The 26,661-nt window shown below is 34.0% G+C and overlaps 1 protein-coding gene across 3 annotated transcripts; it reads left to right on the top strand.

The window, feature by feature from the left end:
* The first annotated feature begins 541 nt into the window (after positions 1–541).
* On the top strand, positions 542–26,635 carry LOC149724754 (uncharacterized). Of its 3 annotated transcripts, XM_089891998.1 has the most exons (38): positions 542–794; positions 1,074–1,221; positions 1,442–1,569; positions 1,933–2,101; positions 2,250–2,349; positions 2,901–3,025; positions 3,309–3,459; positions 3,796–3,913; positions 4,017–4,083; positions 4,291–4,383; positions 4,672–5,124; positions 5,676–5,847; positions 6,115–6,178; positions 6,215–6,290; positions 6,642–6,734; positions 7,730–7,909; positions 8,134–8,619; positions 8,841–8,931; positions 9,465–9,616; positions 9,999–10,085; positions 10,523–10,678; positions 11,019–11,216; positions 12,176–12,340; positions 12,835–12,981; positions 13,394–13,600; positions 14,048–14,200; positions 14,523–14,651; positions 15,115–15,220; positions 15,712–15,794; positions 16,272–16,441; positions 17,656–17,817; positions 19,644–19,788; positions 22,767–22,946; positions 23,365–23,531; positions 23,753–23,831; positions 25,107–25,243; positions 25,536–25,613; positions 26,079–26,635. In XM_089891998.1, exons 1-38 carry the CDS (start codon positions 676–678, stop codon positions 26,245–26,247), a joined length of 5,703 nt encoding a protein of 1,900 aa, XP_089748124.1. In that variant the 5' UTR covers positions 542–675; the 3' UTR covers positions 26,248–26,635. The 3 variants fall into 3 exon arrangements, with proteins under 3 accessions (XP_089748124.1, XP_089748123.1, XP_089748122.1); XM_089891997.1 differs by having other exon boundaries at positions 1,077–1,221; positions 6,115–6,290; XM_089891996.1 differs by having other exon boundaries at positions 6,115–6,290.
* The last annotated feature ends 26 nt before the right edge of the window (positions 26,636–26,661 follow it).

The raw sequence follows: 26,661 nt of genomic DNA, 5'->3' as shown, positions 1-26,661 counted from the left end.
CCTGTGCAAAAAAGGTGGATCTATCAGAAATTATGTTAAATTTAAATTAAATTCAACTAGCATTATGACAATTAATAAGTAATTATACCATACAAAACGTTGTTTGTTACTATAAATAAAACATCATGCATATAGGCTTCATCAGAGGACTCTGGGCTACATATGTTTCGTGTGTTCGATCGCACAGTCTTTTTATTTATATAAGTTAATATGGCTCAGTAGAACACTTTTAAGCGACGTCTAGGTTGGCCAATGTAGGTTTATAATACTACACGCATTCTCAGAGTTCCGCAAAGCGTATTTATACCTATTGTATCAGTTACTTTTATAATGAAACGTGCCCATTCATTAGAGCTCTGCTTACTTGTTCGTCGAACAACGATACGTGACTAAAAATATATATAAACAAACATGTATTTGTGAATTTTTAAAAACTATCCAACTTACATTATTACTAATTACGTAGTTTTAATCTCTTTGATTTTACTTTATACCATAACAGTTTTTACGTTTTCTATGCATTCGGTCCTCTGCTCACCCAACTTTTAACAATTTTAGCGCCTGTTCCTGTTTTTATTTCTCTCCCGTTTTACTAAAAATAGTGTTACGTATACAAATAAACAATGCTTTACTTTAAATAGTCTTACTCTTATCGTACGTTATTGTACGCATGTCATGGAGAATGAATGTGTAGTCGTTGAGCCAGAAGGTTTACCAAAAGATAAGTTTATTGGACCAGAATTTTCAACTTATATTTGCTCACAAACTGGGTCAAAGAAAAGAACGGTTAACAGGTATTTTTGTATGATTTGTTTTGTTTACGCCGCCGTAACGCAGTGGCAAACACACCTGCTTCTAACCCATAGATTATGGGTTCAAGGCTCGTCGCTGCTACCATTGTGGGCGAATTTGTCTTTAGGTTTCAGATTAATTGCTCCTGTTATAAAATCATATCCGCACAACTCCCATAGACCGTTTTTAATTGTTGAAAACATGATCGGCATATCTGGATGTGATGTGCCAAAGGTGTCCCACTTTACCCAACAGTAGTATACAAAACCTTGTCCGCACAGCAGAGGTTCCAGCAATCATGCTGCAGGTACAACCGAACCTTCAATATTGGATAAAGTGATTCGTTGCACTGGTTGTGGGGAACAGATTCTTACTCATCTATCAAGCAATGCTAATGAACACCCAGTGCTACATGTACTCTTGTGCAAGGTATATTTAGTTAAGTTACTCAGCTTATATTTACTACTGCATAAATGTGTGTGTGGCACAGTTGGTTAGCGCACCTGCCTCTAACCCAGAGGTTATGGATTCAAGGCTGGTTGCTGCTACCATTGTGGGTGTATGTGTCCTTGAGAAAGACATTTAAATGCAATTGCTCCAACCCAATATGCCATTATTAAGCATTTAGTTTTACTTTATCCAATTACAGCGATGCTATTCTTATTATCACTCTGGTACGTTCCAAAAAGATGAAAATGGAATTGATGAATTCTGTCGTTGGTGCGGGGACGGGGGGGATGTTATCATGTGTGATAGTTGTACCAATGTATTTTGCAAGTAAGGAACTCTTTATATAGAAATTTAAATTTCTAATAGACTAGATATAGGCTTGAATTTGAGCCATAGGCTTAAATTTGTTTGTTAATTGGCAATTGCTGTGACAGCGTTTTTGTTGACTTTTACTAGGTAACTGTTTCTGAAGGTTAAAAAAACTAGGTATTAGGTTTTTTACTGTTCCCCCTTAATTTATATGTTATTGTAACAAGAAGCCTAAGATTTTGGGGTGAGAGCCTAGCAATGCGAGGTTTCTCTCGCAATGAGAGTTTTTTTTGGCAACGTTTTGGTTTTTCATATACATTGTTTCTAATGTGCATTGTACATGAATAGCATATATCTATTAAACTTTGTTCTTTCATACAGGACTTGCATTAGACGGAACTTCAGCCGGAAAAAAGCGAATGAAATATTTACTTCCGATACAGTACAATGTTTTGTATGCGATCTTACACCTTTGCAGTCACTTATACAAGAATGCAAAGAAGTCTTGGAAGCACTTAATACAAACAGAGCACCTGTAGTAGTTAAAAAGGTGTAGTTATTATAGCCTATATTTCTCTTTCTCTCTCTATATATAATATACACTCAAATCAATTTTATATATAATAATTATATATATATATATACATTTTTTTGTTGTCACATTTATAATTAAAAATGTCAAATTTTTATTCAACCAGAAACACAGGCGAGCAGCAATTGAAGAAAACAAATCAAATGGTGTCATTCCGTCACCAGAAACTACAACTACTATAAAGAAGATTGACCATCCTGTTGTAGGTAAGATAACAAAACTTACCCTTAAGTATTAGTATGTATACCAACTGTTCAGAGTTGTAATTTTTGAATAAATAATAACAAACGTTTTGGCACCTCAGTTTTACCCCTAAAAATGGGTTTACTTTGGTGTTAAGTGTTTGTATGAAATAGAACCAATGTATGCTGCATGAGGTACATTAATTAATAAAATTCCTAACTTTTAACAAATATAGGTGTTTTGGCAATGTCAATACATTTTGGCAATGTTATACAAGATTTTGCCTAATTTTAAAGAATGTAGTGCACACACACTGACAGTGGTGGCAGGGCCTGGCTTGTTGTTTACTTATCGAGCTATGTAACCACTGTGTTTTTTAAAATACATTTTTTTAGTTGTTTATTTTTTGTGAAATAGGTGCATATTCTGTGTTAAACAACCTCATGCTTTATTGCATCACATATCTGGTTTTTACTCTTAAACGATTTAAAATGGAGTTTTTAATGTTTCAAGACAGAATTCACTTTGTAAACCCTTGGATTCATTTTAATTTACTCGTTGTTTTTACTTTTAGGCCGCCACAAAACAACGGACACCGTTAACATTAGTAATATTCGTTCTGAGTGTATGACAATAGTAGATGACACGTGCAGTAAAGTTGGTGAACTTCACTCTTTGTTTAAACAAGTGTTTAGCAATGTAAGTTGGCCGAAATCTAAAAAAGGTATTTATATATCTATATATATATATGGTTTTATATATACATATATATATATTAATATTTAAAAAAAATAAGCTACCCAAAAATGGGTTAAAGAATAATACAGTTATATAAATATATATAATTTATAAATATACCTGTTTTATTGTGGTATCATATATACGTACTAAATAATATATACTTTTTTACTTGTGGTATCATGTATACAATGTCCCAGTGAAGTCCTAGGTCCATTAACTTACTGTATTATTTGTTACTTAGGACACAGAAGACCAAAGAAAAGTGGCTTTAACGAAGCTTCGAACAATCAACCAAATTAAATCAAAGCTGAATGACCTGGTGGGCTTGTCATCCGATTTTTATGAGTCTCTCTGCAAAGAAGAAAAACAACTTCAAGCAAGAATATCTCATGGTGAATTTTACTTTTTGCATCACTTTAGTGTTAAAGTAGAAGGACAAAACAATGGTTTGATTATTGCAACACAAGGTTTAATTAATTTGTTATGTTTTAAAAATTGGAACTTTTTATTAGTTATAAAGCAGAATATAACAATTTTATTGCAAAAAACCCTCTCCCTCTAGATCTATATATAATTAATTATAAAACATTGTGTATCTCCGATGTTCCGTCCGTTATTGTCGTTCCCTGATGAAGTCTTGTCGGATAGCAGACCAAACGTTGAAATACATTATGTTTTTTCATACCAGATAAGCCGTTAAAAGATTATTTATATTGTTTACGTCACAGAAAGCACAGATGACTCCATGACAACCAGCAAAGAAACGGATGATTTAGATTCCACTAACACCAATCTCTCTACACCAAGCAGAAAGAAAAAGTTGCTAAAACGGAAATTTCGGGAAAAGTATGTGATCTTTATGTTGTATCTAGTTTCTTTTTGCGGCAACGCGAGGACATTACATTCATTTATAACTCACGAATTGTTAAACTTGTTACTTTTCTTTTAGCATTCTTCGTAACTCCAACTCTCCTGCTGGTAAAACATGGAGGAAATTGCACATGGATGAATCGCAGGTGAAAATATGCAAAGTATTTCGAATAATGTAGTAATAAGCATAGTATAGGCTAAGTAACCGTGATCAATTTTGTGAATTTGTTCTTCAAAATGAAATAAGATTCAGGATCAATTGTTAAGGACTTTCTGGCAAACTATGCTACATCAGTCTTAATGGCAGTTTATTTCTAGCATATAAAATTAAATGATAATTTTTACCAATTTAGGAGGATAAAAGTAACAATGAAGCGTCAGATAAAGAACTATCTAAATATATTCCAATCAAACTAAAGTTGGATGACCAGTGTTCTGATAAACAGGTGTTTATAATTAATATTGTATAAAATATTTGGTAGATCAGTTTAAAACTACTATATAACTGTAAATTCCGCAAATTATAAAATAATTCAATAAATATCAGTTACTTTTCCTTAACATAAATAACATAAAAAATAAAAATTGTAACTATTCCTGCTTCGTCTGCTTCCCATGTATTTTTTTTCTTTTTATAATTTTTTTTTTAAGTTTGGCCATTATTTTTTATGGGTAGATAAATATATATATTGAAATATGTGTTTGCTTTTTTCCCACCCCACTCTTTCCTCAAGGCACTTGGAGGGGTAAGTGTCAGCGATATCTTCCATGAGGAGGCGAGTGATTCTGATTGCTCCGGACTTTTTAAACCAAGGAAGATAAAAAGACAATCCTCAAATAAATCTGATTCACAAAAGAAAGAATGGTCAGTCGAAAAAAAGATTAAAAAGGGAGGTAAAAATGATAAAGAGGCAGAAGATCAAAGTCCTGGAGCAAAAACAACCTCATCTGACTTGGATGAACTAATACCCAAGAAGAAAAAGAAGGAAAAAGAAGCTTCTGATTCTGAAAATTCTGATCCGGAAAGTTTGGAAAAACCGAGTACAAAAAAGAAAACTGACCAAAAAAAAGAAAAACCTAAAATCCACAAGACGGATCGGCCATCTTTGGATTTTTCATCCGATTCCTCTCAGACCGAGATTGAAAGCAACAACATGGAAACTTTCTCCGATGATCAGCTTGACATGGTAAGGCTTGTGTTATAAGACTATTTGGGTGTGGGCATTGGTGTAGCAAGAGGAAGAAGTCCTAGGTTCAGAGCCCCAGTTTCGAATTAAAGCTGTATAGTAGGGTGGGGTAAGATGGAACACTTTTTCATTCTATTTTCTGGTCCCATTTGGTAGTAAACAAAAAGAACATTCAAAGAAATAATAAACCATATCCTGTCGATTCCAATAGACTGTTGGTAATCGTTAAAAACATGATCAAGCGATATGGTTTTACGCGCTAAATGTGGCCTGTCTTTCCCGCCCTAATGTATATATTAATATGTACAAAGGTCAAACAGCATGTTGCGTTATATAAGATATCCTTAAGGTGGGTAAACAGTTATCAAACATAGAAAATATGGAAAGTTGAAGCGAATCTTCATGTCCAGTGTCCTTGCAATAAGGTCAGAATACCAGGAGTTCAACATTCATGCTAATAATTCTACCTCTAAGTATAAATAAATAAATAAAAAAAAAATGTATATATATATATTTAAATAAAAAATAAGTCCTGTATTATGCTTATACAGACAATTGAAGATCAAGCTCCCAAAGTTGATCCCCCTCCCAAAGAAGTAAGTGAGAATGATGCAGCAAGAGCTGGCATCCAGAAGATCATGGAAGATGAGATGTCCGAGAGCTCCTTGGATGAAGATGTGGAAGATCTGTTGGATCAAAAGAAAGATGGAGACAAAAAACATGGTGAGATTAAAAGCTGTAATAAGTTCCTGACCCTGATCTGGTGCTCATAGAGTTGAACAATTTTTGTGTAACGACATACACTAAGGATCTGTTGCTAAGGAAAACGTAACAAATAAAATTCTTAATCAGTTAAGTGACTAAGTTCTTGCAGTGAAAAGAGTTAGCGATAAATGTCATTAGCTGTAAATATTATAGATTTTATTTTTTATTTTTAATATTTTAGATACAAAATTCTGCCAGTTAGTTCACCTAAAATATTTTCACTAGAAACCAAGAAGAAAGATGAGGATAATCCTCTGGATGCTGCAAAAGATCAGGATGATGCAAAAGATCAGGATGATGCAAAAGATCAGGATGATGCAAAAGAAGATGGTTCAGATGATGCACAAAGTGGAGGAGATGAATCAACTAAAAAAACGAAGATCAAAAATGCATTGCTTCGAGTGAGTGGTTTGTTACAGATTGTTAATAAGTAAAACATAACCTGTGTAAGAAGGTGTAAGCTACGATATGGGATATCGTTTTTGCCGATATATGTTGCACCAAACCGAGGGTGAGATATTTTTTTCTATCCTGAATTAGTATGTAAACATTGTAACCAATGAATATAGTCAGTATTTATTATATCATTTCCTTTTTTATATTATATTTCTAGTTTGGATGTTGACAAGTAATTAGGGCTTAATTCTCAGGCGCTTTGGGTCTTTTTGAGGGTAATACAATTTCTGCTATGACATCTCCCTTGCTATAAGATACAGCATAGAGCCTCAGACTTAAAGAATATTTTCTTACAGGAAGCACTTTCACCAACAAAAGAAAGCTCCACGCGAGGTTCTGCCAAGAGAAAGTTATCTGATGCTGCAGTGAAAGCCACACCACGTAGTAAAGTAAGATTCTTTTATCTATTTTTACATTTTGTCTGATGGGAATCTTATACTACACTGTTTAGGTGTAATTTTTTGTTTAAAATTGAAAAAAAAGGAAAACTGCTAGAAAAAGCAAGCTCCGGAATCAATTAGAATTCACAGTGTAACAATCTGTATACACACAGAAACGGGTAAATTGATAATAACGAAAAGAACACCCTGGTTTTCCAAAAGATAGGTGCCTATGACTTCCATATTAGCCAAATGGTTCCTGACCCAACATATTGAAAAATGTACAGAAAGTAAGAAGGCCTCCAATGTTTTTTAAGAGAATTGCTTATTAGGCAAAATTTAATATGGCAAGCAAAATATTTCTATTAAAAACATGTAGCTTCTATGGCTTCCTTAGCCAATTCGCTCTTTGACCATTCAATCCATTCATTTCCCTGACCGTTTGTTTAAACTGACCATTCATTTAAACAAGGGGTTCCCAAACCGCGGCCCACGGGCCATCTGTGGCCCGCAGGAGCAAAATAAATGGCCCTCAGAGGACTTTAAAATTACCAATTGCATACGTTCACAAATAAACATATTACTTTAAAAAATCGTCTAAAAATGTTTTATTGATTTCTGTAATAATTTACATTGTCTTTGTTACGTCACAAAAATAATTATGACTGTCACAGCATCAGCCAACCTTATACACTTGTTACTCTGGTATAGCGGTTATACCGCGGCATGATTCAACAAAAATACTGTGAAACTTTGTCTTTTACTCCACAAGTACGTAGTTTAATCTGTTCTAGAAGCCATGTTTATTACCAGCATATGTGCCGAACTTCCTGACCTAACTAACAGTATTCGTTATAACCAAATTTTGGCCAATACAGGTCGCGTCACCAATATAGCAAGGAAAACCTTGCCCGACGCATAATTATGATTTCACATATCGGCCCGCAATAAAATAAGTTTGGGAACCCCTGATTTAAACTGATCATTTATTTAAACATGTACAGAAAGTACGAAGGTCCCTGATTTGTGATGAAGCTCTCGTTGGTTCAAACCTTAATGAGGAAGATAAACAAATTCTCCTCAATAAAGATGCAAATGATGATGGTCTCTCGGACCTAAGCAACATCCTTCAATCTTCAGATGCGGATGTAACTGATGTAAATGAAGACCCCCAAACAGATGAGGTATTTTTGATCTTTTTTGTTTAATTTTTAGTTAGGGATTTTTTTGCTTTTATGTGTTTTTTTGTAAAGATATTGAAATTTTATCTACTAAAAAGTTTGTTATGTAACTTAATAATGGTATGGAACACATGCTGTTTTTTTTCACAGCACATTTCAGCAAACTGTTTAAAATATGTCATCTATTTTGCTAATTTTGCGAAACGATTTTTCATATTTTATTTTAGAAAAATGCCAGCGATTGTAGCCACTCCACGAAATTATCAACAACAAGTTCCGAAAGACTGCAAGTTGTTGTTGGAAAAGAGGAGAAAGAGAAGTGTGAGGCGGCTCTTCAGGAAAAAGGGAAAGGTAGGAGCAAAGAAGAGAAAGAAAAGGGTGGGGAGAAAAAGAGCGAGGAGGAAAAAAGTGAGAATGAGAAGAGTGATGGTGAAGACAAAAATAAAGAGAAAAAGGAAGAGAAAAAAGAAGAAAGAGAGAACAAAATAAAAGAAGAAGTTTTAAAGAGTGATGCAGAGATGGAATGCATCACGATAGAGAGCGATTCCCATGATGAAAATGTTGGAAGCAAATCCAAGAAGATCACATCGATGAGTAGCGACTCTGATGAGGATGTTGGGTTTAAACCGAAGAAAAAACAGAAAGGTCAAACGTGGTTGGACGATTTCTATAAAGTAGAAGATGTTTCAGATGATGGTGTTGGTTCTATTAAAGTAAGTTTATTGTTAAAACTTCCTGTATTAATTCAACACAAAGATTTTTCATGTTTTTCACTTAAAACTGTGTAAGCAGCATTTTCTTTATAAATTGTAAGAGACAGTTTTTTAAAAATGCAATTTTAACAGTTAATTTAAATTTTTTTCTGTAGTAATTTATTATACGAGGGCCCTATGCACTTTGCTAAGCATATTTCATAACTAAAACCTTATAACAGAAAGAAGCCCAGACGCGGTCGTACAACAAAGTAAAAAAACGACGTCGAATAAAAGATTCTGGGAGTGAGGATTCAAACAAAGACAGCATGGGTGGGAGCTTGAGTTGTTTATTAAAACTTGGATTTTATATTAAAATACAAAAGGCTTTATTTCCTGGATTAGATTCCACAGTGTGGCATGCCATGGGTCCTAGATTTAGGCTAGAATTGGCCCAATGTCCCTTGTTCCTCTAAATACTTTGGGCTTCTACTCATGATATGCATAAAAAACATTATTTTGCCATTAAATACTTTTGCGTGTACAGTCCAGACAAAGTTGCTCGAAATAATTCTGTTGAAAAATTGAGCAAAAATGTCCGCAGAAAGAAAAGAAAAGAAGTCTTGTACATCCCTGGTATTGTATATATAGTACTTTAAGCACATAGTATTCAAATATCCTGATCGTGTTTTAAACAAATTACAACAGTCTATGGGAGTCAAGGGGATATGGTTTTAGAATTCTCTAAATGTTTTTTGTTTACTACCAAATGAGACCAGAAAATATATAAAGAAAAAAAATGTGTCCTCTCTTTCTCAACCATACTTTATGAAACATGCTGATAATTTATCTCCTTTGATTGACAGATGATTTCCATGACAGCGGGAAGAAGATGGGTCGTCGCAACATCCGGAAGATCTTGGATAATACGAACCTTAGTAAGATGACACAGGATGCAGAGAAAATGGAGAAAGCTAGGAGGAAGAGGTTGGAGCAAGATCAGGATCTGGAGGAGGAGGTATTTATTTATCAACATTTTGTGCAAGAATTTTTTTCTGATTTATTTATCTTTATTTGTGGAAGAGAATTATTTAAATATCATAAGGGTCCTATTGCACATGCATGATGGCATCCTGGCATGCTACAACTCTTGCATAGGCACCAAACTTTATAAAATGCAAGGTGGGTTGGGATAGCTAGAACCTATATCTTTAACAAATTTGGTTCCTTTTTAGTGATTCCAGGCGTGCTTTAATATAAAAATAAGCGATTTCCTATAAATCTGTAACATAAGCTCTATGCCATACTCCTACCAGTAATATGCCTCAAAAATTCATCAAAAAGCCTCAAAGTTTATGATAGTTAGTTACCCGTATTTTAAATTTCGAACAATCGCGCAGGTTATTATAATTGACGATGAAGCTTCTCCACAGAAGAAGAAGAAAGTGACGACTCATCTTGTGTTGTCTAAAAAACCACTTGTTGAGGTAGAAACTCCCTTTAATGTTTTACGACTTACATGCATCGAATACATGTATTGAGTATGTACGGTGTATAAATACACTTTAGTTAGAGTTTGACAATGTGTATTTTGTCTATGAAAAACATCTTGTGTGTCTTCATTTTCTGGTGTATAGGAAGACACACATGTTATAACTTAATAGTGAAGCTGAATGAATATAAATGTTTTTCGGGTTTATTAAAATAACTAAAAATTCCAAACCGAAATTTAACCAGAGCCCCGGAAGTGTGTGAAACATCATATGTATCTCATATGTACTGCACAGTACAATACACCCATGTTGCAACCCAAATAACAGATTTTAATTGAATGCAAAGTTAAAAAAAAAGGTAGATAATAACACTATGTGTGTCTAGTGTACTACAAAACACCCATGTTACAAATACAAATCTTTTTAAAAAGGTTGAATCTGCGATTTTACGAGCCCTCAAGCCCCACCAAGTGGAAGGAATAAAATTTCTATGGCGTAATGTTATTGAGAGCGTTGCACGTGCCAATAAATCAAGAGGAGATGGCTGCATACTCGCTCACTGTATGGGCTTGGGAAAAACGCTGCAAGTAATTTTGCTTCATTATTTTGTTCCTTTATTAATGTGTACAAAAAGTGCTTTTTAAAAATTGTGGCTGCTTTAATCTGGTTACTGAAACTGTGCTACACAAGAGAAGTTCTATACTGAGGTACTCACAAATTAATATTAACAATTAAAAGTATTTGTTTAGGTCATACCAGTAAATCATGTTAAAATTAAATGTAACTTGCCACACAGGGTTGGAAACGGAAACGGCAGTTGTTAAAACATAGGTGTTCTGTTTCATACACATCGTGCACGGTTACAAGTTACCGCTTACCACGAATGTAAATTGGTAGGGGATTATTTTTGATTTTTCTTTGTCTCAGGTTGTAGCATTTTTACACACTGTTCTTCATTCGCCACACTTGCCTAAACAAAGAACAGCTCTAGTTGTGTGCCCACTTGGTACAGTGCTTAACTGGGCAAGGGAGTTTGATATGTGGACACGGCCATGCAAACAATCAATGGACACCTATAGTATAATGGACAACAAGTCTTTACATGATCGTGCCATCATACTCAAGGTATTTTAACCTATACGTATTAATGTCCCTGTATTATAGTAGGGTGGGGGAAGAGGGGTATCCCCTTTTTTCGTCCTTTTTGATAGTAAACAAAGAACATTCAAAGAATTAATGAAAACGTATCCTCACGACTCCCATAGATCGTTGTTGGTTGTTTAAAACACGGCCAGGATTTTAGATATTATGTGCTAAAGGTGTCACATTTTTCCTCACCCTACTATGATACTATACTCATTAAAGATTACTATACTCATTAAAGATTGATACTTGTATAGTTGTATATAAATACTGATTAAAAATCATGTTGTTTGCCACAAGAAAAACATGCCACTAGTTTGAACCCATGCTTTGTAACTAGAGACACTGGGTTCAAGTCTCACAGCTGCTACTATGGGTTTGGTGTGACTGTTCTCAGCAAGTTAAAATTATTTACTTCAACCCAAAGTAACCTGTCTAAATTAAACGTCATGTAAAAATAACACTTAGAATCTTGGTGAAGTAAAACACATGTGCAGATTAAGATAGTTTTACTCAGTATAAAACACTGGCTGAATGCGATAGTTAACCCTACTTTGGGAATTTGTTGCGTTATCAAAATAAGGAATGTCACGCTAAATGTTTAAGAAAGAATGTCGTTTATTTGTATAGTTTACAATATTAAGAACCTGTTGTAACCAATAAGCTGGAAAAGAGAATACAATTACGTCAAGTGTCTTGCTCAAGGCCTGACACACCCGCGATGGTGGCAGCAGAGAGCCTCAAACCCAAATCATGTGGTTTCAATTCTACCTCTAAGATATTGAATAAAAATTTAAAAGCTTTTTTACCACTAAGATATATCATATTTTGAACCTTTATGAATATAATATTAAACTTTCAGTTTCAGTACAGTTTACAATTTACCATTTTTCTAAAAAAACATTTTTTAAACATTTCTTAAAATTATTATTTTCTCTTAGAGATGGCACAAAAGAGGAGGTGTTTTAGTCACCGGTTATAAGATGTTTATAACCATGGTTACCAACACTAGGAAGCAGTATTCGCGTTACAATAAATCCTTCATTGAAATGATGTTGGATCCGGGTCCAGACATTGTTGTTTGTGATGAAGGTCATATTATTAAGGTGGGGACCTATTTTATAAATACGATACATTTTATCCATAAGATAAATTTTTATACATAAGATAAATTTTTATCCATAAGATAAATTTTTATCCATAAGATAAATTTTTATCCATAAGATAAATTTTTATCCATAAGATAAATTTTTATACCAACAATCGGGCCCGAATTATTCAGTAATTACCAATCAATGAGTTCCATGTATTTGATGAATAAACTGCCACTCCAAATTTTGCTGAAAATTTGAAAAATGTGACGCCTTTGCACGCACACGCACGCACGCATGCGATTAACCACTTGTGCAGTAGTAAGAACTACACGCTTCAGTCACTGTCTAAGCCTCCACGTGTTCAAACTATTTCTTGTCTGGCATCTGACCAAATATAGTAGCAGCATACTTGTATATTACAAAAATATTGTCATTTTACATCCAATGTATAAAACTGTTTTTGTGAAATATTTTGTTTTCTAGTTTAATATTAATTTTGTTTCTAGAACGAAGCAACAAATTTAAGCAATGTCATGTCGCGGATCAAGACTCGACGTAGATTAGTTCTCACAGGAACACCTTTACAAAACAACCTTATGGAATATTACTGTATGGTGAATTTTATTAAACCCAGACTGCTCGGCAGCGCACAGGTGGGTTGGTTCAAAAAGAACATTTCACATGACCACATATTTCACTGTTTGCATTTCAATTGAATGTAACTTATTCATTCTGGTGTATTGACAGTCGTTATAACACGAGTGTTTTGTTTTACACATCTCGTTCTCATGCCTGTTTGCGAGTTAACAGGTTGTGTAATTTTTAAAGTTATAATGTTTTCCCTTTGTAGCTGAAAATTTACTCAACCAGTCTATAAATTCAGTCACTCAGAAAATATATTTGTACTATTTTGTTGTAGTATTCAAAAACATTAAGTATTTTGCCTAAGAACACACACGCCCACGATGGTAGGATCATTGTAGCTACTATACTAAGGTTACAATGTAAACACTCTAACCGTGGTGTCATGGCGCCGGATATTACTTTCACCCCAACTTCCCCCAGGAGTTTAACAATCGGTTCACGCACCCGATACGCAACGGGCAACATGTGGATTCAACGGAGCGCGACGTGAAACTTATGAAGAAAAGGTCGCATGTCCTGCATGAGCTACTTGCTGGTTGCGTGCAAAGGAAAGACGTAAACTGCTTACGAGAACAATTGATGCCAAAACATGAATACGTGCTTTTTGTCCGTCTTACTCCCGTACAGGTAACATTACTAAGAAAGTTTATTGAACTGTATCCCCCCCTGTCAAAATACATTCATGATAAACGAGCCATTGCCACGAATGTATATTCAAAGAAGCTTTGAATATACAAGTTCAAAAATAAAATAAATGTAATCATAAAAATTATTTTTTTGTGTTTATAAAAATCATTACCGTTTAAAAAAAAATATTTCTGTAAAATATTAGAATATGTTTATATATCATGTAATGTATATATAAATAGCATAAATTTTTTATGTATTTTCTAAAGCTTGCTACAGCAAAAATTACTCATAAAAATTGTCAAATAAAAATGTGGCTACTAAACCCATATTGTACATTTTGAGATTCAATTATGTTTTGAATGTTTTTTTGTAAAATATATATTTAGTTATAAAAATAGAACATAGTAAAATTTAAGCATCAAAGTAACATTTTTGATATCTCAGATTCGTTTATACGAACAATACCTTTCAACTTTCCAATGTGGGGACGTGGGAAACAGAAAAGGACAACTTTTTCAAGATTTCAAAAACCTCTTATTGATTGTGTGTCATCCTAAAGCTTTGCTGCTGGATAAAATTCGCCGCGAAAATCAACAGGTCATAAGATTATTGTTGGAATGCGATTGTGTTTTGTTTAATAGAGTAATGAAAAATGAAAATAGATAAAATAAAAAAAAGTTATATCCATTTAAATTAAATTAAAAAAAAAACAAATATAAGGTTGTTAGAAATCTTTTACCTACAATCCTCCTGTTCTTCCTAGAACCAGGGATAAAATCTTTTGCAAATATCCGACTTTTTACGTCAAAAAGGTCATCGCAAAGTTTAGCCTTCACAAGCGTCAGATTTAGCCGCCCCCAGACCCCACGCTGCAATCGTTTTCAGTCTTTTTGAACAAACTTCATTTTCATCCCTGTAGAATGCAGAGGAAGCTCGTGAAGATATTCGATCTTTCCTTAATGATGAGGACGAGACATCCGAGGAGGACTTGGAGGGTGAAGAACCTCCATCGGATGATATGAGTAAAATATCATCCATGTCCGTGCAGGTTAGTTATTTAATTGGATGCAGTTTCATGAGACGGTGGTTGACACATTTCTTAATGTTATGTAGAAACTATTGGGAAAATAGGAGGACATTGTTAAAATGCAGTTATACCTATAGTTGTCAAACATAGGAAACTTCATTGATTAATGTGGTGAATACAATATACTTTGGCTCTGCTTGTTTGTACAGACACCTAACAGCAGGGTAAAATCTGGGTTGACATTGTTAAAATACAGTTACACTCATAGTTGTCAAACATAGGGAACCTCGTTGATTATTGTAGTGAATGCAATATACTTTATCTCTGCTTGTTTGTATAGACACCTAACAGCAGGGTAAACAATATTAAGGGTTCTGAAATATTGGTTTTCACTCTTGTTTTTAAAGTTTGGTGGAATACCATTCCGCATAAAATTTATATATATATCTTTACAGATTTAAAAGAAAGCTAATGTTTTTTTTAGGATTTAAAGAAACTAATTCTTTCAAAAGGAGGTAGTTTACAAGATTGTTTGGAAAAGAAAGATTTACTTCAGCGAGCTAAAGACCTGCTAACTACTTCTGCAACAGGTACAACCTCACACAGTTTTTATATTAACGCAATATATTACAATGCTTTATGTAATGTTTATTATAAACTGTTTTTTTTATGCTTTCGGGGTCGATTTAGTTTTGTTTATTTTCTTTTTCCACATGGCAGACCAAACGTTGGTTTTGATAGTATCTACATAAATTTTATTGTGCAAAAACTAAATACAATATTTATACTATACCAGAAAAATTCTCATATGGGTTAATAAACTAAAAATAGCTGCAAAGAGCGATTGCTTCCGCTTTACAAAAAAAGTTGCAAAATATTTTTGTACAAAAATTCTGTTTCCTATAAAAAATTAAAAATTCTGGTAGTTTAAGCAAAACTTTTCTCTGTAGGCCAAGGGTTAAACAAGTAGAGATAGCTGGATAGTGCTTGCAAATATTTTAAAGCGTCATCTGTCTCACTTTGCACGCATGACAGACCATGTATTATTGACTGTGCGTCAAAATTATCTATTTGCTCTCAGACGACCCCACCAAAGAACTGTGGTTTGAAAAAGTGATGCCGAGTGACAACTTGCTTTATGATTCTGTGGAAATGAGTGGCAAGGTGGGCAACACTGCTAATTACATTTTGTTGTGTGTGGGTAACATTACACTATGGGAAATCTTGGGTTAATTACTGTTTAAACAAAAGTATGTTACGTATATCACCTTGTGTGACCTTTAATGTTTGCCGAACACTTAATGCTCTTTATTATCATTCTTGAAGAACTGGATTGTTGGTAGCCTAAAACAACTTAGCCAGTTCGCTTGCTGGCTGGTTAAATAAACGTATATTTATCTAGCAAAACAAATACAACATCTATACGACTATACCTGTTTGCAAAAAAAGCTTTATTACAAAACAATGCCATGCCGAAACTGCCAAAAAATTTGATCAATTATTTTTAATGAAGAGTTTTGCTTTACACACATTAATAAACTACTTTTTAGATTAAAAATTTTACATGTAAGTTACGGTTACACAATAAAATTACAACTTAAACAAATATAAATTTAAGTTATTTTTATTATATTTTTTCAGATAACTTTGCTATTAAGCATATTAAAGTCTTCAACGATGATGGGCGACAAAGTTGTTTTATTTTCCCAATCATTGCTAACACTAGATCTCATTGAAGATATCCTTCGTTATGTTACAATGGATGGGAGCGATAACACACGTTCACCAACTGGTGTTCGAATAATGAAATGGTAAGTTCAAATAAGCATTAGTGTTCTCTTTGCGACCATGCATATTACTTTGTGGGTGATTATTTTGGGGGGATATTTCCATCTTTTTTATGCTTTTTTTTATAATTTAGCAACTTATTAGTGACCACTGGGTTGAAGAAATTGTGGTTAAGTGTCTTGCCCAAGGACGCATACTGGAATACTTCTATACAGAGCATATTAAAATACTTTATTTGAGCTTATTTATTTGAATTTTACTTTTAATACTAAATAAGTTTATTTGTTTTACTATATTTTAAGTTTTAGCTTTCTAAATAAGTTTGTTTGTTTTACTATATTTTGAGTTTTAGCTTTCCAAATAAGTTTATTTGTTTTACTATACATAAGTTGTACCTTAAAACCACCACGTTTACATAGACCCCCCCCCCATACCCATTTCTCCATGACTAAACAAACTTCCCAACCATAGTAAAACTACTTTATTCCCACGCACACATTTTCAATGCATGATTCATAACCTTCCTTGGTACTGGAAACCGCATATAAATCAAAACCTGCCCCAACCCAACCAAGCTTGTGGGTTGGAGAAATTTTTATTTGGTGTGGGTGGCCATTTTTTTTACTCAGCTGTTATGTATTTATTCTGTGGGTTGAAGCAATTTTCGCTGTTAGGTCAAGCAAGCTTATACCCACGCATTGCTCATACCATGAAGTTTTTTTCTGCATCATGGCTTAATGGTTAGAGTGCTCATTTTACACGGATATCGAGTTTAATGCCTAATGTTGCTTAACTTAGCTGACCTTACTTAACGGCAAATGCTCCAACCTAGTGGTCACTAATGGTCCAAATTATCAGCAGAAAACACATTCACCAACAATGTGGTAACTTGTAAGCGGTCACAAGGTGTATGAAACAGAACACCCGTGTTATGACAACTGTCGAGGACACTTAAGCGTCATTGCTTTAATCTCATGGTCACTAATGAGTGGTTCGAATTGTCAGCGACACAGAACAAAATATTCACCAACAGAGTTTCAAACATGGTAACCCTACCAACTTAATCTCCAACAAAGTTACAAACAACTAAAACATAACGACCGTGTTATACATACCGCCATTTTCATGCGAGGATAAATAGGTGTCATTCATTCGTTTGTTTCGTTTTTTGAACAAAATGTCATATTGTGTTTGGTGTAAAAGGATACATTCATTTGTTTTTTCATTCATTTCAAAGGTACAAAGACGTTGATTATTACCGGATGGATGGTTCTACAAAAAACGAGCGAAGAAAAACGGTCATTGACCAGTTTAACAACGAATCGGACACTAGGTGTCGCCTCATGTTGGTTTCCACAAGAGCTGGAGGTATTGGGATAAATCTGGTGGGCGCAAACAGGTAAAACAAATTCTATAATTGGGTGGGGGAAGATGGGATACTTTTTATTCTATTATTTCGTCCCATTTGGTAGTAAACAAAGAACATATAATAAATTATAAAACCGCCTTCTCACGACTCCTATTGACTATTGTTTAAATCAAGATATTTGGGTATTATGGGAAGTTTTTTCCGTCTTCCCCCACCCTACTGTATATTACTTAGTGGTATTAGGTTTAATGTATGGTACTGTGGGGTAAGATGGATACTGTTAGCGCAGAAAATCCCATATTTCCTGACCGTGTTTTTAACAATTAACAAAGTCATAAGGGCAAGGATAAATGATTGAGAAAATACTTTTTAATAAATAGAAAATAAAATAAAAATATGGACCATCTTACCCCAACCTACTATATGTGGTAACAGTTTTGGTTTCAGCGTGCCATGTCGTAGAACTTCACATTTACGAAATAAAACACCATGCGTGAATTTTATTATGTTTTTCTCGTTGCTGCCATTTTTACTATGCACCACTTCACGTATTTTTCACAGTGCACCTGTTTTCCGTTTAATTTCAATTGGTTTATGAAAGATAAAAATAGTTTGTTTTTTACAAGACATATTTATACTTCTATTTCGTTTTAATTTAAATTGTTTTTTTTAAATAAGTCCCTACTGAAATGACATCAAATTAATATTATGTCAGTTTCTCTGAATTCACAAAATTTTCAGACAGTGGCTCAACTTCCTGTGTAGTTACGGCATGGTAGTATGAAAAGAATTAGTTTATTCTGTAGTGGCTTATTTGAAAGTGTTTCCTACGCACGTCTTAACACAGTTTTTTTTTCTTTCTAAAATTTAAAAAAAATATTTAAAAGCATTTGTAGTTGAATATGAGTATTATCTATCTCATTAGTTTAATAAAATCTGTCTCTAATTATACACCTTGTATGCAAATTACCAAAAAACTATTCATTGTATTCATTAGACCAATATATAGATTTATAGTACTGTGGGTATGATGGATGCTGTTAGCAACTAAATCTCATATTTCCTGATTGTGTGTTTAACAATTATCAGAGTTGTGAGGATACGACTAAACGATTGTGTAAACATTTTTTGTTTACTACCAAATAGGTGATAAAAGAGAATAATAATATGTCTTATCTTTCCCGCCCTACCATAATATTAGATAGTTAATGTAAGTTTTTCGTGGGCGAAAATATATATCGTTATGTAGTTATATAATTTGCTTTGGTGAAAATCACCATCTTGCAAGCTGTACTGACCTTTGCATAGATTTAGTGCGATTTTCTTCAAGCAAAACTGCCGTTAACCACATAACGACTATTTAATACACCCCCAAAAACCTCAAAAATTGTAAATTGCTGGTTACAAAACAGCACCAGTATTCAATTGGATTGTTTACCATTATTTGAACCCCATGACTCAAGACTGTAGCTTGAAATTCACGCCTTGTTTAACATTTTAAAACATATGTTTGCCATACAAATGAACCGGAAAACCCTAAACACACAAAACTTGAATCGCATTGACTAACTTCCGAATTGGGTTAAGAGTTCGCGCATGAATCTTTCCCCTCATGCGCATTGTACAGCTCGTTTTAAAATTTCCGGTGTTTTAAAAATATAAAAGGTTTACTTTTTTAAATTATTTTTTCTCCTTTTTTAAACATGTTTTACTTTAAATGGGATTAAATTTTTAAAAAATCAACTATTTTACATTTTCTGGCAAAAAATATTTCTATTACCAACAATTATCAATTATTTTTATACTTCAATTATAAAATATTTGTTTTAAAATATGTTATTTGTGTTTCTAACCAGAGCAATCGTGTTTGACGCGTCCTGGAACCCAACACACGACGTCCAATCTATTTTCCGCATCTATCGTTTTGGACAAACTAAACCATGTTATATATATCGCTTCATCGCCCAAGGAACGATGGAAGAAAAAATCTATGATCGCCAGGTGTGTTTATGTTTTGTGGCAGCAAATCCAGTTAAATGCGGTTTGAACCGGTTTATCTATTAAATCCTGCAATGTTTTTCATATGTTGCATTTCAAATTCCAATTAAAACTAATAAATTTAAAATTCCAGTCTTTTTCAAAATTAAATAAAGTTTCAATTTAAATTTAAATATTTGAAATTTAGCCGTCGCAAAATAAACCTTCATATTACATTACTGCATATTTGAGAGAAAACTAACTATCCTAGCACAAATAAATATTTCTAGATATATATAGATATGTATAGCCTATATATATGTGTATGTACTATCTACTATGTATGTATATGACGTATCGTGGGGAAAAAAAATTGTGTAATATGGTTTTGTTTACAAAGTTTTACAACCAACAAGGTTAAGGTTTACGAAGCGTTGCTCAGCATATGTGATTATACAACTCATCTGTAAAGCTGTTTTGATTCGCGGATGCCTGCGGTTTAAAATATTTACTTTTTTACTTCGTATGAAAGCATGTATTATATGTTTGGTGAATTGTGTTTGAAAGAGATCTTTAAAAACAAAATTCTTTGTGGGTGATTTTGTTTCTGTTGGCTTCGATTGATGTTTGAAATTCATTTCAGTAGTTTGTTAAGTTAGTTAAGTTAAACCCAATGTCATATTGTGTTTGGTGTCAAAATAAGGTTGTATTTCGTGTTAAAGGTGAATTTATTTGGTGCAAAACGTTAATGTGTTTGGTGCAAAAACGGCAAATTTATTTAGTGCAAAAAGTTCCTGATTTAGCAAGCTTAAATTACTGAGTAACATCGTATAATGAAAGTGATTCATTTAGTTTCGGTGACGCATTTTGCAGACGGCCCAAAAATCCCCCTATTACAAAACAGCCCTGTATGGTAACGTCTACCAAAGGGGCTTTGCTTGTCAGCACAATGCTTAACTCAAAATACATGGTTAGATTTGACTTTTATTTTAACACGAATTCCCAAATTAGGACCGTATAAACTTTTTACTTTCAACCCTTTAAATCTCCTAAATTTACACGATCCCCCGCAGTTAATAGTTGCAGTAAATGCAGTACTTTGTGTGAGATTACTCTCGGTGACCCTTTGAAGTTTGCCATGATTTTTTATTATATTGTTCGATTTTTTTTGTCTCATAAAATCGTCGCAACAAATGTATCACCTCAATGGGCCAACGCACATCGGCACGCAACGTAAATATTTTTCGCATGATGTCAAGGTACTAGCTCCTCTAATAAATGATGCATTAAATCGTATCAGAGAACCTATTTTGGCAAAAACACGCAGCATATAGTACTGTGGTGTAAGATGGGATACCGTTTGCACCTAAATCTCACATTTTCTGATCTTGTTTAAAACAATTTAAAACCCTTTTTTAAAATTGCAGGCCTACGTATGTATAATTCTGTAAATATTTTTTGTTTGCTACCAGATGGGACAAGAAAATGGGTTTAAATCATGTCCCATCTTACCCCACAATATTATATTGCATGCTCTATTGCTTTTGCAAATCTCAAGATAAAGCCTCTACTTAGGTTAAACCATGCATTAATAATGTCCATAACATTGCCAAGTCTTGAGTTAAACCCCCTAAGATTTGACAAATGTAATAGTGCATCCCTATGTATTGTTTATCAATGCCACCATGCCATACAGTATATCCCTACGGAAGCAGACTGACGTTTAAAATGAAACCCAGCAAACATTCACGCCGTAAATTCCTACATTATATACAGGCTAATACAGCCATTGTTAGCAAGCAATAGCTGTTTCACGGTTGCTTGCAACAGGTGGACTCGCGCTGACAGATGCCTTTGGAATTCATTGTCACGAACATTTTTAAAATTTGACCTCAGAAGCCGCTACCTGGTACATAGTGGTGCAGTTCTATTGTCCCATCTTTACACACAATACTTCCGCTAGGGTCAACTGCTTATCTTTTAATGCATGGCTGCACGCGACCTCTTAAACTGAGAAATATGCGGAAGTAATATATCTAGTTTCCAATTCGTAATTTCTGGGAAAAATAGCAATTTCAAAAAATGTAAATTATGGGTTTGTTGTTTACCACTAATTGAACGGAATGGTTTATCTCTGACACCTCAGGGTGAATTATATAAGTATTAGATCGTACAGATAGGATCAGATACTGTATTAAGTTACATACAAAATAGCAGTGTGCTTTGCAGAAAATTCTTCGGACTCTACCCCCTAATCTGTATCATATATATAATAAATGTAAAGGGTACAATTTTTCAGTTCACCGAAAATAATTTGCGTCCTAAATTTTTAAATCAGATGTAAATTTGTAATGAAAAAATAACATTGTTTGAAAAATATTTTTTTTGTAATAATGATTAAACATAGTTTTACTAGGTTGGCATAGGCTTAGCATATGTTAACGCTAGACAGGAACATCTTACTTTGGCCAAGCTGTCAAGGAAAGATCCCCAATCTATTACTATTTAAAGCCCTTGTCGCGTACTACGGGAAACCCTACGCTTTAACATCTGGTGAGGTCCATGCGGTAACACCTTGGGTGTCGGGTTAAATGCGAACTCTGGTACAACCTCAGTCTCGTAGCGTGTCACACTATTGGAATTTCCTCTCGTAAAGTATAATAGGTTGTGGAACTCTGAGTGTCGGGTTAACTGTGAACTCTGGTCCTATATTTAGGCCACGGTGTGCCTTGCTGTACAACCCCACCTACAAACTAGAACAGAACGAAATAAAAAAATTGCACTTTACGCTAAACTAAATTTATCCTAAGTTTAATTGCGCTTAGCTCAAGCGTATCAATTTAATTTTGACGAAATAGTTTGCATCTTAAATTCATAAGTCATTCTTAATAGTACAATTTTTTCTTTTAAATAATGGTACATTTTTTTTAAACAATGAGAAATTTTTTTTATTTATTTAAATAATGGTACAATACCTTTGTACCCAATGTTTTGTATTGCAGGTTGTGAAGCAATCTTTGGCATCCAGAGTGGTAGACGAGCAACAAATAGAACGTCATTACACGGCAAACGATATTGCGGAACTTTATACTTTTAAACCTGAACGCTTAACGAAAGAAACGATCAAGTCACGACCTACGCCCATCAAACCAAAAGACCAATTGTTGTCAGATATATTATTGGTAAGCATCACCTGTATTATGATAGGTTTGATGCAATTTGTATATATATGTATTATGTATATACTTATATATATAGTAATGTAGGAGGAGGTGGAATACCTTCAACACCTTCAGCACCTTCAGCACATGAAATCCAAATATCATGATCGTGTTTTAAACAATTAACTATGGTCTATTGGGGGCGTAAGGATATTTATGACTAAATGAGACAAGAAAATAGAATAAACGGTGTTCAATATGTCCATCTTCCCCCACCCTACTATATATACTTCTTTACATTACATTTTTAAGGGTGAGAATTACATTACGCAATACCGGGTCCTTTTTTCCTTTTTTTATAAAAAAAAACATTTTTTTATTTTTGATTAAAAAAAGTTATTTTACGACCATGTCGTCATCACTCACTTAACTGTGACAGGATCCCAAGTCACGTGATCTGATCGTATCGTACCATGAGCATGATTCGTTGTTGGGTCATCAGGCTGACGAAGAGCTAAGTGAGGCAGATCGACGCAACGCATGGGACGAGTATGACCGTGAGAGATTCCCCCCCGTTCCCCATGATAGCCCGCTGCTAAAACTTGGGTACGTGGTTATTTAAAGTTGGAGGAGGATGGGGCGTGTTCTTATTCTGTTTTATTCCTCAATTTGGTAGTAAGCAAAAAAATATATTTACTATGTATAAAACACGATTCTAAAAGAACGTTGTTAATTGTTAAAAACACGATCAGGAAATGTGGGATTCCAGTGCTTGCGGTATCTCATCTTACCCCACAGAAGTATTTTTAAACCAACTTGCATTACAGTATTGCAACCATTAAACAACTGATCGACATTGCTGAAAAAGAACTTGAGAAAAATACAAAACAACTGGATAATTGTAAGGTAAATATAGATTTTGTTCGAGGCTCGACGCTGCTATCATTGTGGGCGTGTGTGTTTTGGGGGCAAGACACTTGGCGGAAAATGCTACAACCAAGATGTCAGTTGTTCAAATTGTCAGCAATACGAAAAGAACGCTATATATTTGGTAATTCGTGAGCTGGCACAAGGTTTATGAAGCAGAACACCGGTGTTCTAACCACTGTTGTTGCACCGCCAGACAGAATAAACGATTCATTTACGATTGTAAACAGCAATTCGTCAATAAGCTAGACTGCTAGACATGATATAGCGTAGGTGGTTCTAAGAATTTCAAAGGAAACTGCCTCCTTTATTTGGCGGTGTTTAAACAGCCATAACGGCTTAATTTTTTTATACGTTGTCTGGGCACCACGGCAAATGTGGTTTACTATGTATTGCCAAAATAACTCCTCCATAGAATTGTGTGTTTGCGTTCACGGACAAAATATTTACCATTTATTTCTCAATACTGTGGCCATTAGTAATCTCCAAATTTTCAATTATAATTTAAAATCATGATCACCCATACGTGGTAACTTTTAAGCGGCATGAGGTGTATGAAATAAAACTTCCGTGTTTGAATGAATAAGTTCCATTCATTCACTTGTATTGTAGAAGGAATGTAAACTTAGTCCTTCATGGTTTATTGAATATAAATAGTCTGGTAATGCTTGCAATTTTAAATCCAAAATAACATGTCTGTCGTATTAAAATATTTGCCCAGACCCAAATTATGTGGTTAGAGCCCTCCCTTCGTTACCAAAGATACCAGTTCCAATGCTGATACCATTGTGAGCGTATGTGTCCTTGGGCAAGACATTTAATGGCAATTGCTTCAACCTAGTGGTCACTAATGGGTTGTCCAAACTATAAGCTATTCAGAAAAATAATTGCTCCCGTAGTAACATACATGGTAGCTTGTGAGCTGGCACAAGGTGTATGAAACAGAACATCAACGTTTTAAGTGTTATAGTGTGTTATAACGGCTGTCGTTTTACAGCCACGTGAGGATAAATCAAGTTACATTCACAAATATCTCTCTTATTGGTTCAAATTTCTGGAAATTAATTTTGTTTAAATTGTTAAAACTTATCACCCGTGTAGTAACATACATGGTAACTTGTAAGCTGGAACAAGGTGAATAAAATAGAACACCTGTGTTATACAGACTGTCTTTGCCCACCACACAAAATTAAGTGTCATTTATCCTTACATATCTCAACCTTAAATATTTCATTGTTTTGTTTTTTTTTGCAGCCAGAAACACTGGACCAAATCATGCTAAAAGTGAAGTATTTAAACCGATCATTGAAGATAGAACACGCTGAGAAATGCGCTCATGAAATACAACTTTATAAACTTTCTGTTAGGCCACAAATTGAACGAACTAGAAGGTATATTTAAGTTTTTTTTGTTTTTAAAATGTTTGTTTTTTTTAACTTTTTGTATTTTTTTAAATGTTTTTTTCCAGTGTTTTTATATCATTTGTCCGTTGTGTTATATCCATACACTTAACTATGCTTATAGGCCACCCAATGCTAGTTTTACTCTGAAAATCCTTTATAAAATATTGACTGTTTCTTTTTCATTGAGCCGTGAAACTGCATATATTGTGCTATCAGCCGCATGTTTTGGACCCCACGCTTCTTAGTTTAAATATAAACTATGTCACCCCTCTATTCACAGTTATATACTACGGAAATTGGAACAGCTGCGTTTCTGTCAGCAACGGGTAAAAGCGAGTAATGTTAACCCAAGAGTGCAGTAAGTATCAAAGATAAAAAAAAATATTTTTTGACAATTTATTTTTCGAAAAAAATTTAAATTTTATTGCAAAAAAGGTGAGTAACAGCTACAATTCACATAGTGGTCTTTACCATTTATACCAGCAGTAATATTCAGATGGGAAATAGTTTTAAAGTAATTTTGCAATGTGCCAGCTCAAGCCTAAACCACAGGTCACCTGGAACGTCAATGCAAGACCTCGCCCATTTTAAAAACAAGATATTTTATTTATACTTTTAAAAACCTTAACAAGTATTGGTAATTAAGAGAAACTGTGGTCCAAACACAACTTATGGTCAAAAACACTAAAAATTTCGTTTCAAATTTGCTATGGTAGCTTCAATTTTATTATTTGGAATTTTTTAAAGTTCAAACAGATCACTGACTGTGAAATTATGTGCATCTAATCCCTTATTGTTTGCATATAACCGTATTTTCTAACAGAAACCAACCGAACGGATTATACAACCTCCCACCCTATGTTCCAAGGCCTAACCCACAAAGTTCAACGTTCAGACCACCGCACCCTAATTACCCGAGAAACTTTGCCCAACACCAACAATTCTACCCAAGAAACCCGCGTTTTTCTTCGTTCACACACGTCCCGCGTTAACACTTAGAAACCCCACAGCTTTTTTACGTTATTTTTTTCAATGGTACCTTTTTCATTTTTTTTAGTGAGACCAACAGATATACCTACTGCTAGGGTATATGGTCGTAATAGCTTCAATGTGAAACCTCACTACAAATTTAACTACAGTTCTTCACAGGTGATATGTCTGTTTAGACTTACCTACAGCGAACATATACATAATAGGCCGGAAATAATATTTATTGTAACATGCAATAAATGGCCACGGATTTGTATCTCGTATACACTTCATTCAACTTCTTATTTATATGAATTGTTTTAATAAGGCTAAAGCGCGCTGTGCAAATCTTTTTCATGTCGTTTTACAATTTTGTTCAGTCGTACTACTTTATTACAATGACTTACACAATTTGATGTTCTATCAAAGTTTAGGAA

This window comes from Ciona robusta, chromosome 14 (assembly GCF_009617815.1).
Source record: "Ciona robusta chromosome 14, ASM961781v2".
Classification (NCBI taxonomy): domain Eukaryota; kingdom Metazoa; phylum Chordata; class Ascidiacea; order Phlebobranchia; family Cionidae; genus Ciona; species Ciona robusta.
The sequence above is the reverse complement of the archived record's forward strand: the minus strand, read 5'-3'. Positions and strand labels throughout refer to the sequence as shown.

Coding starts and splice junctions, on each gene's coding strand:
- LOC149724754 (XM_089891996.1), top strand. CDS start 676: ATGGAGAATGAATGTGTAGTCGTTGAGCCAGAAGGTTTACCAAAAGAT. Junction 8,932..9,464: donor TTCAAACAAAGACAGCATGG/GTGGGAGCTTGA, acceptor TTTGATTGACAG/ATGATTTCCATGACAGCGGG. Junction 19,789..22,766: donor AAAAAATCTATGATCGCCAG/GTGTGTTTATGT, acceptor TTTGTATTGCAG/GTTGTGAAGCAATCTTTGGC.